Source organism: Cetorhinus maximus, chromosome 23 (assembly GCF_964194155.1).
Source record: "Cetorhinus maximus chromosome 23, sCetMax3.hap1.1, whole genome shotgun sequence".
NCBI classification, from domain to species: Eukaryota; Metazoa; Chordata; class Chondrichthyes; order Lamniformes; family Cetorhinidae; genus Cetorhinus; species Cetorhinus maximus.
The window spans coordinates 61,564,843-61,580,134 of record NC_135901.1 but is presented as its reverse complement, the minus strand read 5'-3'; the positions used below and the strand labels follow the sequence as shown (position 1 = coordinate 61,580,134).

The 15,292-nt window shown below is 45.6% G+C and overlaps 1 protein-coding gene across 1 annotated transcript in view; it reads left to right on the top strand.

Annotated features, from left to right (window-relative positions):
• The first annotated feature begins 2,491 nt into the window (after positions 1-2,491).
• Positions 2,492-15,292, top strand: part of LOC144697673 (uncharacterized) — a 74,086-nt gene continuing 61,285 nt past the window's right edge. The window contains exon 1 of the mRNA XM_078569693.1: positions 2,492-2,540. Within this exon, the coding sequence (XP_078425819.1) occupies positions 2,492-2,540 (49 nt within the window). The remainder of the gene's footprint in view (positions 2,541-15,292) is intronic.

Here is a 15,292-nt window from a genome sequence, read left to right as displayed (position 1 = left end):
AGAATAGACAAACATTTCTCCTTCCACATTCAAAGACTGATGATATTCAGGTCCTGATGAATCGAGTGACTCTGTCAGATCTTGATGTGCTGTTTGGTTTGAGTTCCCCCTCTGTAAATCCTCCCCTTCTGATACCCTGTAAAAGGAGTTTACAAAAGTCATCACTGTAAGAACAGGATAGAAATTCAGAGCAGACAATTCTCATTTCTATGGAACATTATTTCCTGTCTTCTTCTCCCAAGGCTGCAAATCCCTGTCCCACACATTCTCCCTCCTCCCTGTGCTGAAGCCAAACAGAGTTTTGGATAATTCTTCCTGTATCTTTTTAACAAATTTGTCCAACTGAAGATAACAAAATGTTTGATGAGTCACTTCAGTACTCGTGACAAAACATTAATCTGAAACCCCCTGACCGACCACACAGAATAGCAGATGTTAACCTTGTGTCCAAACCTTACTGTGTGGAGATTTAATGAGTGACTGTGAAGGTGGTTTCTCCAAACCTCCCAGGGTTTCCTTCCTTCCTTCTCTCCCTCTCTAACTAAGTTAAACCATGGGAACAGTCTCATGGCCCATTCTGGTTACTGCTTCTCTTCCTGATGACTAATTAACTCCAGTTAAATACTGAGAAGACTGAAGACACTGTTTTAAATCCCTGCTTCAATCTCCATTTCCCAGATACCAACTCCATCCTTCTCCCTGGGAACAGTCTGAGATTAAGCCAGTCTGTTCACAACCTCGGTGTTACATTTGATCTCGAGATGAGCTTCTGACCTCATATCTGTGCCATCACTAAGACGGCCTGTTTCCACTCGACCTCACTGTGTCTCAATGCTTCTGCTGCTGAAACCCTCACCCCTGCCGTAGTTACCTCCAGACCTGAACGACTATCCCAACACATTCCTGGCTGGTCTCCCACATTCTACGCTCCGTAAACATGAAGCCATCCAAAGATCTGCTGTCCATGTCTTCACTCGTAGCAAGTCCTGTTTCACTATCACCCCTCTGCTTCCTGACCTGCTTTGGCTCCCAGTCAAGCAACAACTTGACTTTAAAATTCTCATCCTTGTTTTCAAATCCCTCCATGGCCATACCCCTCCCTTTCTCTGTAATCTCCTCCAGCCCACAACCCTCTGAGATATCTGCACTGCTCGAATTCTGGCCTTGAACATTCCCTATTTTAATCGCTCCAGCATTAATGACCATGCCTGAAGTTCCCTCGTTCACAAACTCTGAAATTCTCTCCCTAAACAGTGCAGTAGATGTCGGGATGCTGAATAAATTTGAGGAGATAGACAGATTTTTAATTAGTAATGGATTGAAAGGTTATGGGGAGAGGGTGGGAAATTGGATTTGAGGCCGAAATGAGATCAGCCATGATTGTATTGAATGGCAGGGCAGGCTCGAGGGGCTGAATTGCCTACTTCTGCTCCTAGTTCTTATGTACACCTCTCCCTCTGTCTGCCACATTTCCCCCTTTTAAGACACTTGAGTATTGCTTAAAAAAAAGACATTCTGTCAAAACTTTTATCTTGTGCTCATCAGGACAGACGCAAGGACACTGAATTTCAAAGATTGTCAGTCGGGCTCAAAATGTGGTTCACTTTTGCTTGCTAGAAGCTACAGATATTCATACACAGGGAACTGTCCACTGCAGACAGAAGGTGCATGTCCAGGGATGGGGCCGTTTGTTGAATTAAACAAAAGCATGGAGGATGATAGCTCTTTGGTGCATTCTCCATGGTAATGCCTTGACCAATCAGAGCTGACTGGCCAACCAGTCAACACCCTTTCCTTGTGCAGCATAAATTGTTGTTCGCTGAGAAATTTGGTTTTTTTGCATCTGTCCGGAGGAGTGCAACATGAAATATCAGCAATATGTCTCCCTTTTTCAGCAATGTTTAAATTCTGTACTGCTGAGTGACTGTGGGTTTATAATTCTATTGCTGCTGATCTAAAACTCCTGGTGAACACACATTTTATGAATGTCTCCCTCGGGCTGTTGTTCATTGACCCCGTGAGGATGGCGGCCGCGCATGCGCCTGTCCCGACTTTGCCCCTATAAAGATGGCGGCAGCGCATGCGCCCGTCCCGACATTACCCTATAAAGATGGCGGCCGTTAACTCGGGCGTTCCTCCCGCAGCGCCGAGCAAACCCGAGACCGGTGGCTTTTTATTGAGGGTTTGGGGCCGGTACCATAAGTTTATGAAGTTTCCAAACTAACCCGCCGGCCCTATCTCTGTTCACAGGTTTATTTTCGGCCCTGGATCCGCATTCGGTCTTTGTCAAACCCGGATTTTAAATCCGCTCGTTCGAGCTCTCTTCCCGTCTGCCTCCACGGATTGCGCATGCTCCGGCTCCAAATGATTGGCGGCAGCTCCGGACCAATAGAAAAAAGGGGCGGAGCTGGAGGACGGAGCGGGAGCAGTTGGTCCTCCAGCCAATCGGAATGAATGAGGGACGGAGCCTGTTGGGAGTGGAGCATGCGCAATGAGTGCGGAGGACCGGGACGAAAGCGGTGGAATTGAAAGTCCAGCGGGTGAGAAAGGGCCGAGTGCAGGAGAGGAATGGAGCCGGAGGGTGGACTGGGAGGGTTCACAAACACCCGGTGTAGGACTCCAAACCCGGATTACAAACTCCCGGAGCCCAGTTTACACCCAGTGTTTGGAAACTCCTTTTACAGGGGGTTAGAAGGGGAGGATTTACACACAGCAAACTCCAACCCAGAGAAATGTTTCTCTCTTAATTTCTATCTTGTTCTGACGGTTAGTGTTTTTGAAATTTTCTGATACTGGATCTTAGAAGTTAAGGGTTGATAGATGGGAAACTCAAATCAAACATCAATTCAGATCTGGCAGAGTCACTCGATTCATGAGGACCTGAATATCATCGGCCTTTAAATCTGGAAGGTAAACAGTTGGCCTGTCTGTCTGTGGGCAAAGGTTACTTGCAGGAGAAAGAATAATTAAATGGGGAAAGCCAACTTCAATAGGGGGAGAATGGATCTAACCCAGTAAAGTGGAATCAAAGGTTGGCAGGAGAAACTGTAATTGAGGAATGGGCTGCCTTAAAGAGGAAATAGATCAGACATAGTAATGACATATTCTTACAAATGAGGAAGGTGTAGCTAACATATCCACAGCTTACTAAATAAGAGAAGAAATTAAGATGAAGATGAATAAGTCTGCTAACAGAGATATCAGGTGGCTAATACAACCGAGAGACAGGATAAAGAAAGAAGATTCAGAGAGAAATTGGAAAAAGAAAGTAAGAGAAGCAAAGAGAGAGTATGAGAAGAGACTGACAGCTAACATGGAAGGAAATCAAAACGCTTTCTCTGGCTTATACCTAGTAACAGGGTGGTAAAAGGAGAAAGGGGCTGATTAGGGATTTTAAAAAAGGCGATTTATCCATTGGGACAGGGGGTATGGCTGAGGTATAAATGAATATTTGGCATCTGTCTTGACCAAAGAAGATGATGCTGCACAGGTCATGGTTAAAGAGGAGGTAGTTCAAACACTTGTGGTGTTTAATATTGATAAGGAGAAGGTATTATATAGGCTGTCTGATAAAGTTGACAAGGTACCAGGATTGGATGAGATGTATCCAAGGATACTGACGGAATTCAGAGTGGAAATTGTGGAGGCACTGACCATATTATTCCAATCTTCTTCAGACCCATGAGTGGTGACGGAGGACAGGAGAATGGCAAATCACACACCTTTGTTCAAAAAGGTGTAATGATCAGCCCAGCAACTACCAGACCAGTCAGTTTAGCCTTGGGAGTGATATTTCTGGACAAAATTAATAGTCACTTAATCAAATGTGGGCTAATTCAGGAAAGCCAGCACAAGTTTGTTAAGGGAAAATCATGTTAAACTAACTTGCTTAAGGTTTTTCAAGAGTTAACAGTGTGGTTGATGAGGGTAATGCTGTTAATGTGGTGTACATGGTCTTCCAAATGGCATTAGGTAAAGTGCCACATAACAGACTTGTGAGCAAAGTTATAGCTCATAGAACAAAATGGGCAGCAGCAACATGGGTACAAAATTAACTGAGTGACAGGAAACAGAGAGTAATGATTTTTCAGAATGGAGGAAGGTTGAAAGTGGATTTCCCCAGGAGTCAGTGTTAGGATTCCTGTTCCTATGACCTAGACCTTGGTGTTCAGGCACAATTTTGGAATTTATGGGCACAGACTGTGTAGAAGGTCCTTTCTCTGGTGGACCTTAGTGAACCAGTTGAGTTTTTGTGACAATCCAGCATCTTTCGTGGTCATTTTTTCCTCGTGCCGGCCCCACAAATTCCCAGATCCATTCAGCTGTTTCACAACCTGCCTTTGTGTTTTTGTGGGTTCTCTCTCACTCCCTTTGTTCTGTTTTAAATCAATTCCACAGGTTATTAGAAGGAGAGGATTTGCAGTCAGGAAACTGAAACCAAACATCACATCAGGATCTGATGGAGTTGCACAGTTTATCGTAGCCTGAATATCATCGGATTTTGAACCTGGAAGGAAAGAGCACCGTTCACAGTGGGGAGAAACCATACACGTGTTGTGTGTGTGGACAAGGCTTCAGCCAATCATCTAATCTGGCAGGACATAAATGTAGTCCCAACAGGGAGAAACTGTGGAAATGTGGGGACTGTGGGAAGGGATTCAATTACATGGAAAGACATCGGTGCAGTCAAACTGCAGAGAGATCGTTCATCTGCTCCGAGTGTGGGAAGGGATTCACTCATTCATCCTACCTACTGAAACACCAGCGAGTTCACACTGACGAGAGACCTTTTAAATGCTTGGACTGTTAGAATTGCTACAAAAGTTCCTGGGAACTGATGTCCCATCAACGTGTTCACACTGACGAGAGACTGTTCAGCTGCTCTTACTGTGGGACTGGGTTCAGGCGATCATCTCATCTGACTGTGCACTAACGAATTCACACTGGGGAGAAGCCATTTATCTGATGGTCACACTGGAGAGAGGCATTTCACCTGTTCAGAATGTGGGAAGGGATTCACTGATTCATCCCATCTGTTGACTCACCAGCGAGTTCACAGTGAGGAGAGACCTTTTCAATGTCCAGACTGCGGGAAGTGCTATAAAAGTTCCAGGGACCTGGTGTCCCATCAACATGTTCACACTGACGAGAGACTGTTCAGGTGCTCTCACTGTGGGACTGGGTTCAGGCAATCAGCTAATCTTATTTCACACCAGCGAGTTCACACTGGGGAGAGACCATTCACCTGCTTTGGGTGTGGGAAAGGATTCACTCAGTCATCCAACCTGCTGAGACACCAGCAGGTTCACGAGTAACTACAGTGATTGAGTTTTGCAACTGAACCATATACATTGGGGACTGTTTCTGCTGTTGTTAGTAAACTCCAGCCCAGTTATAGGTGTTAATGTTCGGGATAAAAATAAAATCATTAAGCTTTCAATTAAATAGATGATGTTGAATCTTTTTACTATCCCTAAGACATTAGTTCCTTTTGAGGGCTCTCCCTCTCCTCTGTCTCCTCCATCCTCACCTCCAGCAACAAGTGTGAGGAGCTCATGGAGCTTCTTTGTCACTAAGATTGAGACAATCGGATCAGCTGCCTCTGCTGCTTTCTTCCCTTCCACTAGCCCACCGGGACAAACTGTCTCTAAAGATCCCCCATGTCCGAGCCCTGAACCCACATCTTTCTCCAGTTTCTCTCCCATCTCCCCTTCCTGCCCTCTCAGAGCTCACTCTGTCCATGAGACCCACCTCCTGCTCCATCGACCCTATTCCCGCTAAACTGCTGATCACCCAATTTCCCCATGTTCACTGAGATTAACGGTTCTCTCTTACTGGTACTGCCCATCTCTCCTTCAAATCTGCCATCATCGCTTGTCCTCAATAAAACCAACACTTGACCCCACGATCCTATTAAACTCCCGCTCCAGCTCCAACCTCCCTTCACTTTCCAAAGTCCTGATCACCTCCCAAATCCATGTCCACATTTCCCAGAACTCCATGTTTAAATCCCTCCAATAAGATCTCTGTCCCTGTCACGGTATCGAAACAGCTCTTCCCAAAGTCACCAATGACACCCGATGTGAATGTGACAAAGGAAAACTCCCTCATTGTCCTTCTTGGCCTGTCCACAGCCTCTAACAACGTGGACCAAACCGTCCTCCTCCAACGCCTCTGCACTAGTGGCCAGCTGGGTGGGACATGATGAAACAATGTACAAACAATTCAAGGGCTGACTGACTTCAAGAAATAACCGGGCAGGCAGGGAATGTCACTGTTACAACAAGGAGAGTCCCTGGTTTCAATGAATGAACCGACAGAAGGGTGTTGTGGAGAATCTAAAACACTCGACATGAGTCAGCTGTATGATGGAAAAGCAACATTAACGACAAATATGGGGATACAGGAGAGCTCCAAAGACATCTCATCGATACAAGTTTCTCCCGTACGTTTGGAGTATTTTGTAGACATTACAGCATTGATCATGATTACAGAATGAACCGTGTGCCCTTGTTTATAATTTCGATCCTGTACGTTCATGCCTATGTAGAAATGGTCTGCACCCATAGCTGGTTCCTCTGTTATTCCCCTCCCACCCCACACCACAAGTGCACTTCCTCTGACCTCCTCGACTTTCTAGCTCCTTCTCACTGTCTCCCTTTCCGTCAAAAATCAGCAAATTGTTATAAAAATCAATGTAAAAATAATGTCTAACCTTGTAATCCCGACATTAGCAAGAAGTCTCCTTATGTCCCCGTTGGAGATCTGTCCATTCGACCATACCCTAATCCTTCTGTAAATTAACCATGTCAGTCAGACAAAGCAGAATTATTAACTTGAAGCATATATGTGTTAATGGCACATTCCCCCCTTTCAAGGGTTAGGACAGGTTAGGAGGAAGGTTCATATTGTCATCATTCAGAACAACCCAGATTACAAAAGAACAACTGATCTCCAAGACAACCTCTTGTAGTACTTGTGGAGGGGGTGTGCTGACTCGGGTTTAAAGGGGTGAAATGACATCACATTAAAATCTGGAACTCAGATGGGGATATGGATTTGTGTTAGGTGGGCAGATCTGGATCAGTGTATTACTCCAGGAAGTCTGAAGATCAGAGGGACAGTATTTCAGAACTGATTCCTGTGATAGCAGCAATCCCATTGCTGTCTGTGAAAAAGACCGATGGAAATATTTAAAGTGGGAACCATTGGCGTGTTGGAGGATGTTGTACACAAGGAATTTGTGAATTATCTGAGGATAATAGTGAGGGGAAAGGAATGGATCTGGAAAGCAGCAGACACTTCATGTTGCTCCAGGAGAAGTGGGGCCTGGTTGTGTAGGTGTCAGGTTTTACACAGCACAAAGTCAGCCTGTGGTTTCACCCTGGATGAAGAATCTCCGAATCGTACCATTCACATCACTGGATGGGATTCTCAGGAGCCATGTTGTCTGCTTGGAGAGGAAGGTTTGTGTTAGAGCTAATGAGAAGCAGCACAGACAACCACACACAGAGACCCACACACACATTCTCTGTCTGTCTCACACACACTCAGACATCCTCTCCACACCCACACACATTTACACACACTTCCACACTCAGGGACACACCCGCACCCATACAAACACACATGAGGACACATCCTGTCCTATCAGGTGGACAACACCGACCAAAGTGACTAATATTGGGGATAAAGTATTGAAGAACACTGTTTTTGGCACATTCAAGTCAACATCACCCTCCATAGCCTGTGAGCGGTTTTGACCATCCAATCTCACCCCTTTCTCTGAACAGTAAATCTATATTGAACAAAATCTGGGACAGAGGCTACAACACAATTAGAACAATGAGCTGTCTATTGCCAGTGACAGTGGGAGGTAGTGTAAATTTCAGAACAACATCCCTGGATAATTACAGCCTCTAATTTCCTCTTGGAATGACTGAAAATGTCAATTCCTCTCCAGTTGATGGTCTGTTTGATGAGAGAATTCTGAGATAGGTCACATGGTGAAAGAATATGTTGTTTGACTCAGTATCCATTATTCCCGAGTTTATTCATTGCTGTCCCAATGTCCTGAGACATGTTCTTATGTTCAAAAGGAACTAATTTGTGTTAGAAATATTAAAAAAGACTTAATACACCATGTGTTTAACACAAATCTGATTGTTATACAGAATTTTAACCCCTATAACTGGGCTGGAGTTTATTAAGATCAACAGAAACAGACCCCAATGAACATGGTTCAGACCTGGATGTGATTCACAGCAAAGTCCAATCAATTGTTAATTGTGAACTCGCTGGTGTCTCAGCAGGTTAGTGACTGAGTGAATCCCTTCCCACATTTGGAGCATGTGAACGGCTCCCTCTCCAGTGTGAATTCGCTGGTGTACAGTGAGTTGAGATGACCACCTGAACCCAGTCCTACAGTGAGAGCACCTGAACGGTCTCTCGTCAGTGTGAACACGTTGATGGGACATCAGTTCACTGGAATTTTAAAGCACTTTTCGCAGTCTGGGCATTTAAAAGGCCATTCGGCAGTGTGAATTTGTTGATGTGTCTGTAGATGAGATGACTGAGTAAATCTCTTCCCACACTCTGAGCAGCTGAACAACTTTTCCCCAGTGTGAACCTGCTGGTGTCTCACAAGGTTGTTCAAATGGGCAAATCTTTTCCCACACTCGGAGCAGCTGAATGGCCTCCCCTCAGTGTGAGTTTGTTCGCGTCTCAGCAGGATGGATAACTGAATGAATCCCTTCCCACACTCCGTACAGGCGAATGGCCTCACCCCGGTGTGAGTGCTCTGGTGTATGGTGAGTTCTGATAAATATATGCCTTCTTTACCATCTGATCCACCTGCCAGTGGACATGGACTCCAAGGTCTCTCACTTCCTCTACCCCTCCCAATATTTTCCTGTTTATCGTGTATTCTCCAGCTTTGTTTGCCCTCCCCAAATGCATTAGCATGAATTTTCTTTCTGTTTTACAGCTGATTTAAAATTGCAGATTTTGCTCCAAAGGTTAAATTGGAATGATATTCAAAGTTAACTATTTAACTGCAGCAACAACTTCAGCTGGGAGTCAGTGAATTACGAGGAAAGATCCCAGACAGCGGTTCTTCAAGGTACACTGTAGGCCCGACAGCTCAATCAGCTCCACTCCCAGCTCAGGAGAGCTCAACAACTCCACATCCTGTCCACAGGGGAGTTCTCCTGGTGCAGTGGGACCAACATTCGTGCTTCAACTAACACCCCACCAAAAAAACTGGATTAATCAGTTAGTCTGATTGCTGTTTGTGGAATCTTACTGTGCACAAACAGGCTGTGGTGAAACAGAAACAACTTGTATTCATATAATACCTTTAATGTAACAAAACGTGCCAAGGTCCTTCACAGGACTTTCATAAAGAAACGTTTGACATTGAGTCACATGGGGAGATATTTGGGTCAATGGACAGAACCTTGATTGGAGACGCAGATATTAACAAGTCTCTTTAATCAGGAGAGAGAGCTGGAGGGGTTTAGGGAGGAAATCCTGGAACTTTGCACCTAGGCACGGCCACCAATGGTGGAGTAATTAAAATCAGGGATGCTAAAGAGTACAGGTTGAGATAGCACAGGTATCTCAGTGGGTTGTGCGATTGGAAGTTACAGAAATAGGGAGGGACGATGCCATGGAGGGATTTGTAAACAAGGATACGAATTTTAAAATTGAAGCATTGCTTGAAAAGGAGCCAATTTAGGTCAATGGCTACAGGAGTGAAGGGTGAACAGGACTTGGCGTGAGAAAGCACATGGGCAGCAGGGTTTTGGATGATCTCACATTTCCGTGTGGGGGTGGGGTGAATGTGAGAGGCCAGCCAGGAATGTATTGGAATTGTCAAGTCTAAAGGTAACACAGACATGGATGAGGGTTTGAGCAGCAGATGAGCTGGGGGTGGGATGGAGACAGATAACGTTATGGAGCTTGAAATATCTGGTGTTAGTGATGGTGTGGATATGTGGTCAGAAACTCATCTTGGGGTCAAATAAAAATACCGAGATTGTGAACAGTGCGGTTCAGCCGCAGACAGTTCCCCGGGAGAGGGATGGACTCGGTAGTTAGGGAACGGAATTTGTAGTGGTGACCAAAGACAATGGCTATGGTCTTCCCAATTTTTAATTGGAGGAAATTTCTGCTCATCCAGTACTGGATTTGGGATAAGCAGTTTGATAATTTAGTAACAATGGAGGAATGGAGAGGGATGGTGCTGAGGTAGAGCTGGGTGTTGTTAGTGTACATGTGAAAACTAACACGGTGCTTTTGGATGATGTCACCGAGTGGCAGCATGTAGATGAGAAATAGGAGGGGCCAAGGATAGAATCTTCTGGGACACTGAGTACAAGGACCTTGGAGAAGAAATGGAGGTTGGAGATGGGGCAGTAGTTTGAAAAGATGGTCGGGTCAAGAGCTATTCTTAGGATGGGTGATGATGATAGATTTGATGATAAAAGGTACATTACCAGGAGAGAGAGAAACATTAACATTACAATCAGCAGTTTATTGAGAATAAGGTCAAGGGAGCAGAAGAAGGGCCTCATGGTCAAGATGAGCACTGAGAGGGTGTGAGGGGAGATGGGAGAGAAACTGGAGAAAGATGTGGGTTCAGGGCTCAGACAAGAGGGAACTTTAGAGACAGTTTGTCCCGGTGGGCTAGTGGAAGGGAGGGAAGCAGCAGAGGCAGCTGATCGGATTGTCTCAATCTTAGTGACAAAGAAGCTCCATGAGCTCCTCACACTTCTTGTTGGAGGTGACAGGGGAGAAGCAGAGTATTGGAGATATTAAAAAGATTCAACATACCTTGTATTTCACACCAAGTTGATTTAATTGATATGTATCAACAATATTAGCCTCTATAACAGGGCTGGAGTTTATTAACATCAGCAGAAACAGAACCCAATGAACATGGTTCCGTCCAGGATGTGATTAACTACAGTAATTGGATTTTGTTGTTACTTGTCAACTCGCTCGTGTCTCAGCAGCACAAATGACTGAGTGAATCCCTTTCCACACACAGACCAGCTGACTGGACTCTCCCCAGTGTGAACTCGGTGGTGTTTCAGTGGGCAGGTTCAGCTAATGAATCCCTTCCTACAGTCAGGGCAAGTGAGCAGCCCCGTCTTCAGTGTGAATTCGCTGGTGTCTCAGCAGGTTGGATGACTGAGTGAATCCCTTCCCACACATGGAACAGGTGAATGGCCTCTCCCCGGCGTGACTGCGCTGATGTACAATGAGGTCAGATAATCGCCTGAACCCAGACTCACAGTGAGAGCACCTGAACGGTCTCTCATCAGTGTGAACACATTGATGCAAGATCAAGTCCTGGTAACTTTTATAGCACTTCCCGCAGACTGAGCATGTAAACTGTCTCTGGTCTGAGTGAACCAGCTGATGTCTCAGTAGGTGGGATCACCTAGTGAATCCCTTCCTACACTCAGAGCAGGTGTACGGTCTCTCCCCGGTGTGAACTCGCTGGTGTGTCAGCAGGTCGAATGATCGAGTGAATCCCTTGCCACACTCAGAGCAGGTGTACGGTCTCTCCCCAGTGTGAACTCACTGGTGTATCAGCAGGTTGAATGATAGAGTGAATCCCTTGCCACATTTTGAGCAGGTGAATGGTCTCTCCCCATTGTGAACTCGCTGGTGTGTCTGCAGGTTTGTTGAAGGAATGAATCCCATCCCACACTCAGAGCAGGTGAACGGTCTCTCCCTGGTGTGAACTCTCTGGTGTGTCTGCAGGTTGGTTGAACTAATAAATCCCTTCACACACTCAGGGCAGGTGAATGGCTTCTCCCCAGTGTGAGTGCGTCGAGTTTCCAGGTCAGACGGGTAATTGAATCCCTTCCCACAGTCCCTGCACTTACACGGTTTCTCCCCAGCGTGAGCAGCGCTTTCTGCTTCCAGGTTCAAAGGCCGATAATATTCAGGTCCTGATGAATCGAGTGACTCTCTCAGGTCTTGGTGTGAGTTCCTGACTGCAAATCCTCCCCTTCTAATACCCTGTGAAATTGATTTAAAACAGAAAAAAGGGAGTGAGAGAGAACCCACAAAAACACAAAGGCAGGTTGTGAAATTGAGCTGAATGAATCTGGGAATTTGTGGGGCTGGCACGAGGGAAAAGTGACCATGAAAACTGCTGGATTGTCATAAAAACCCAACTGGTTCACTAATGTCCTCAGGGAAGGGAACCTGCCATCCGGTCTGGGCCTATACAAGATTCGGGCTTCTAGGCGAGGAGGTAGAAAGAGAGAGAGAAGCAAGAGATGCAGGAGAACTCTGACAGAATCTCCCAACCCTCAACCTCCACCAGCCAGAAGGACCAGGGTAGCAAGTGTATGTGAACACCATCACCTCCAAGTTCCCCTCCAAGTCACACACCGTCCTGACTTGTCTGACATCCAGTACTGGATGAGCAGAAAATTATTCCATTTAAATAATGGGAAGATTGAAGCCATTGTCTTCAGTCCCCATGACAAACTGCACTCCCCAGACACTGACTCTGCACCTCTCGCTGACAACTGTCTGATGCTGAACCAGACTGTTCACAACCATAGTGAAATATTTCACCCCAAGATGAGCTTCCAACCACATATCCACATCATCACCAAGGCCGCCTATTTCCACCTCAGTATCATTGCCCGACTCCAGCCCAGTCTCAGCTCATCTGCTGCTGAAACTCTCATCCATTCTTTTGTTACCTCTAGACTTAACTATCCTAATGCACTCCCGGCCGGCCTCCCACATTCAACCTCCCTGTAATCTTGAGGTCATCCAAAACTCTGCAGCCTGTGTGCTTACTCGCACCAAGTCTTGTTCACCCATCACCCCTGTGCTCACTGACCTACAAAGGCACCGGGTTAAGGAGAACCTAAATTATAAAATCCTCATCCTTATTTTAAAGGCTGTGTTTGCTGCCGTTGTGCAAGTGCAGTTGTGCTGTTTTACTCTGTCTTCGTAAGGTTAATCTCTCCTCCTCCTCAGACTCAGGTCACCACTGCAGACTCACCGCGAGGAAATTGAGACTGACCTGGTTACAGTGTCCATCAATCAGCCAATTCAGAACTCAGTCAACAGCAGAGAGCTTTGATTGTACATTCCTAATCACTAATGCTTTTTATAAACGCATACTGTTCTTTGAAATGCCTTAGAAAGTTTTATTAAGTTAAAGGCACAATTTAAACACAAATTGTTGTTGTTGATTTGGAGATATATCACTGTTCCTTCATCATCGCTGGGTGAATAACCTGTCACTCCTTACCTAACAGCATTGTGGGAGCACCTTCAACACACGGACTGCAGCGGTTCAAGAAGGTCAAACATCATCTCCTCCACAGGCAACTGGGGATTGGCAATATTTGCTGGTCTGGTTAGTGAAAGGGCTGGGGAGTGGGACTGGCTAATGTGCTCTTGCAGAGAGCCAGCATGGGCACAATGAGCTGAATGACCTCCGTCTATATCGCCATCATTCAATGATTCTATGACTTGATGAAAAAGGACCTACACTGGAGGCCAGGGACCAACTTCTGTAACCAACACCCACCCTGATACAAACCAGCTCTTAATTGGTCCGTCTGTGTTTCTAGACTCAGTTCTGTGAGCAACGCCTGCAATAAAATAATAGTAAAATACTGCAGCTGCTGGAAATCTGAAATAAAAAGAGCAAATGCCGGAAATACTCAGCAGGTCAGGCAATATCTGTGGAGTTAACATTTCAGGGTGTGCAGAATGAATTAGGGGGAATAAAAATGGTGCAGAATTTGATGGTCAATATAAGCTCAGAAGTGAAAGAGAAATTGACTATATCACAGGAAAAACAATTCCTGACTGTGAAAGATACTGTGGGAAGATAAAGCTGGTAAGACAGCTGCACATGGTCGGGGGATGGGTAGCAGTGGAAACCTTATTTGGACACAATCAGCAGAAGTAAAAGTTAAATGCCAAACGCAGCTAAAATGCACCCAGTATTAGAGACAGAGGAAGGTAGACAATGGCAGAGAGGTGATCAGGGAGGGCAGAGGTGAAACAGAGCAAAAGATGGACATGGATTCAGATCCACAGTAAAGGAGCCACACTAGCCCCAGAGCGATGGAACCTCTAAAAGATAACAGAGGAGAGAACTAAAAGCTCCAAAATGTAGATGAATGGTCAAAAACACTCAACTCTGAAACAATTTCAGTTTTCAACTTTAAACTCTCCTGCAGGAGCCTGCAGCTAGAAAGATATCAGAAGCACTGGAGTCAGAGAAAAATCTCCCAGTTGAGGAAATACCCAGGGAGCGGGGTGATGTCACTGTGTAATTGTCGATGTGTGATGATGTCACTGTGTAATTGTCGATGTGTGATGATGTCAAACACACGAACACGGAACATCTGGGTCTGTGCAAACCAGTGATCACCACACATTATGAAGGATGGGAGGGTCCTTGAGACAGGGCAGAGGAGATTTACCAGAATGGGTCGAGGGATGAGGGATTTTAGTTGCAAGGTTAGATTGGAGAAACTGGGATTGTTCTCCTTGGAGCAAAGTAGATTGAGGGAAGATTTAACAAAAGGTGCACAAAATTATGAAAGGTTTACGTAAAGTAGGTAAAGAAAAGCTGTTCACAGTAGCAGATCGTGAAAGGATTATGGGTCGCAGATTTAAGATTTTGGGTAAAATGTACAGGAGGAGGTGAGAAAGAAATGTTTGCACAATGAGTGGTAATGACCTGGAACTCAATGCATACAGTCAGAGGCCGATAGAATCCAGGCCCTGAATTTCTATCCTGGACTGAGTGTGGCAGGTTTGGGAAACGGTTTGTACAGAGCTTTAAAAAAGGAGGATCCAGGTCCTGATGAATTGAGTGACTCTGTCAGATCTCAACCGTCTGTAAATGTTCCCCTTCTAACCCCCTGTAAAAGGAGTTTCCAAAATCCATCCCTGTCAGCCCAGGATAGAAATGCACAACATTCTCTCCTCCTGCTAGCTGGAACAGCATGAGCGCGCATGCGCCCTGCTGCACATTGCCCCCTATAAAGATGGCGGTCGTTACCCGGGTCTGGAGAAGGGAGAAATCCAGAATTTTTCGGCCCGTTCTCTGCAAACACAAGACCGGTAACTTGTTCTTTGGGACGTACGGCCTGCACTGTGTCTTTATGAAGCCTCCCTGCCCACTCCGCTGGCTCCATTCCTCCTCACACACCCACTAACTCTGTTAGTTTGCTCCACTCGACATTCTCTCACCCGCACTGAGCAGCTTCCGTCACAGACCAGCACT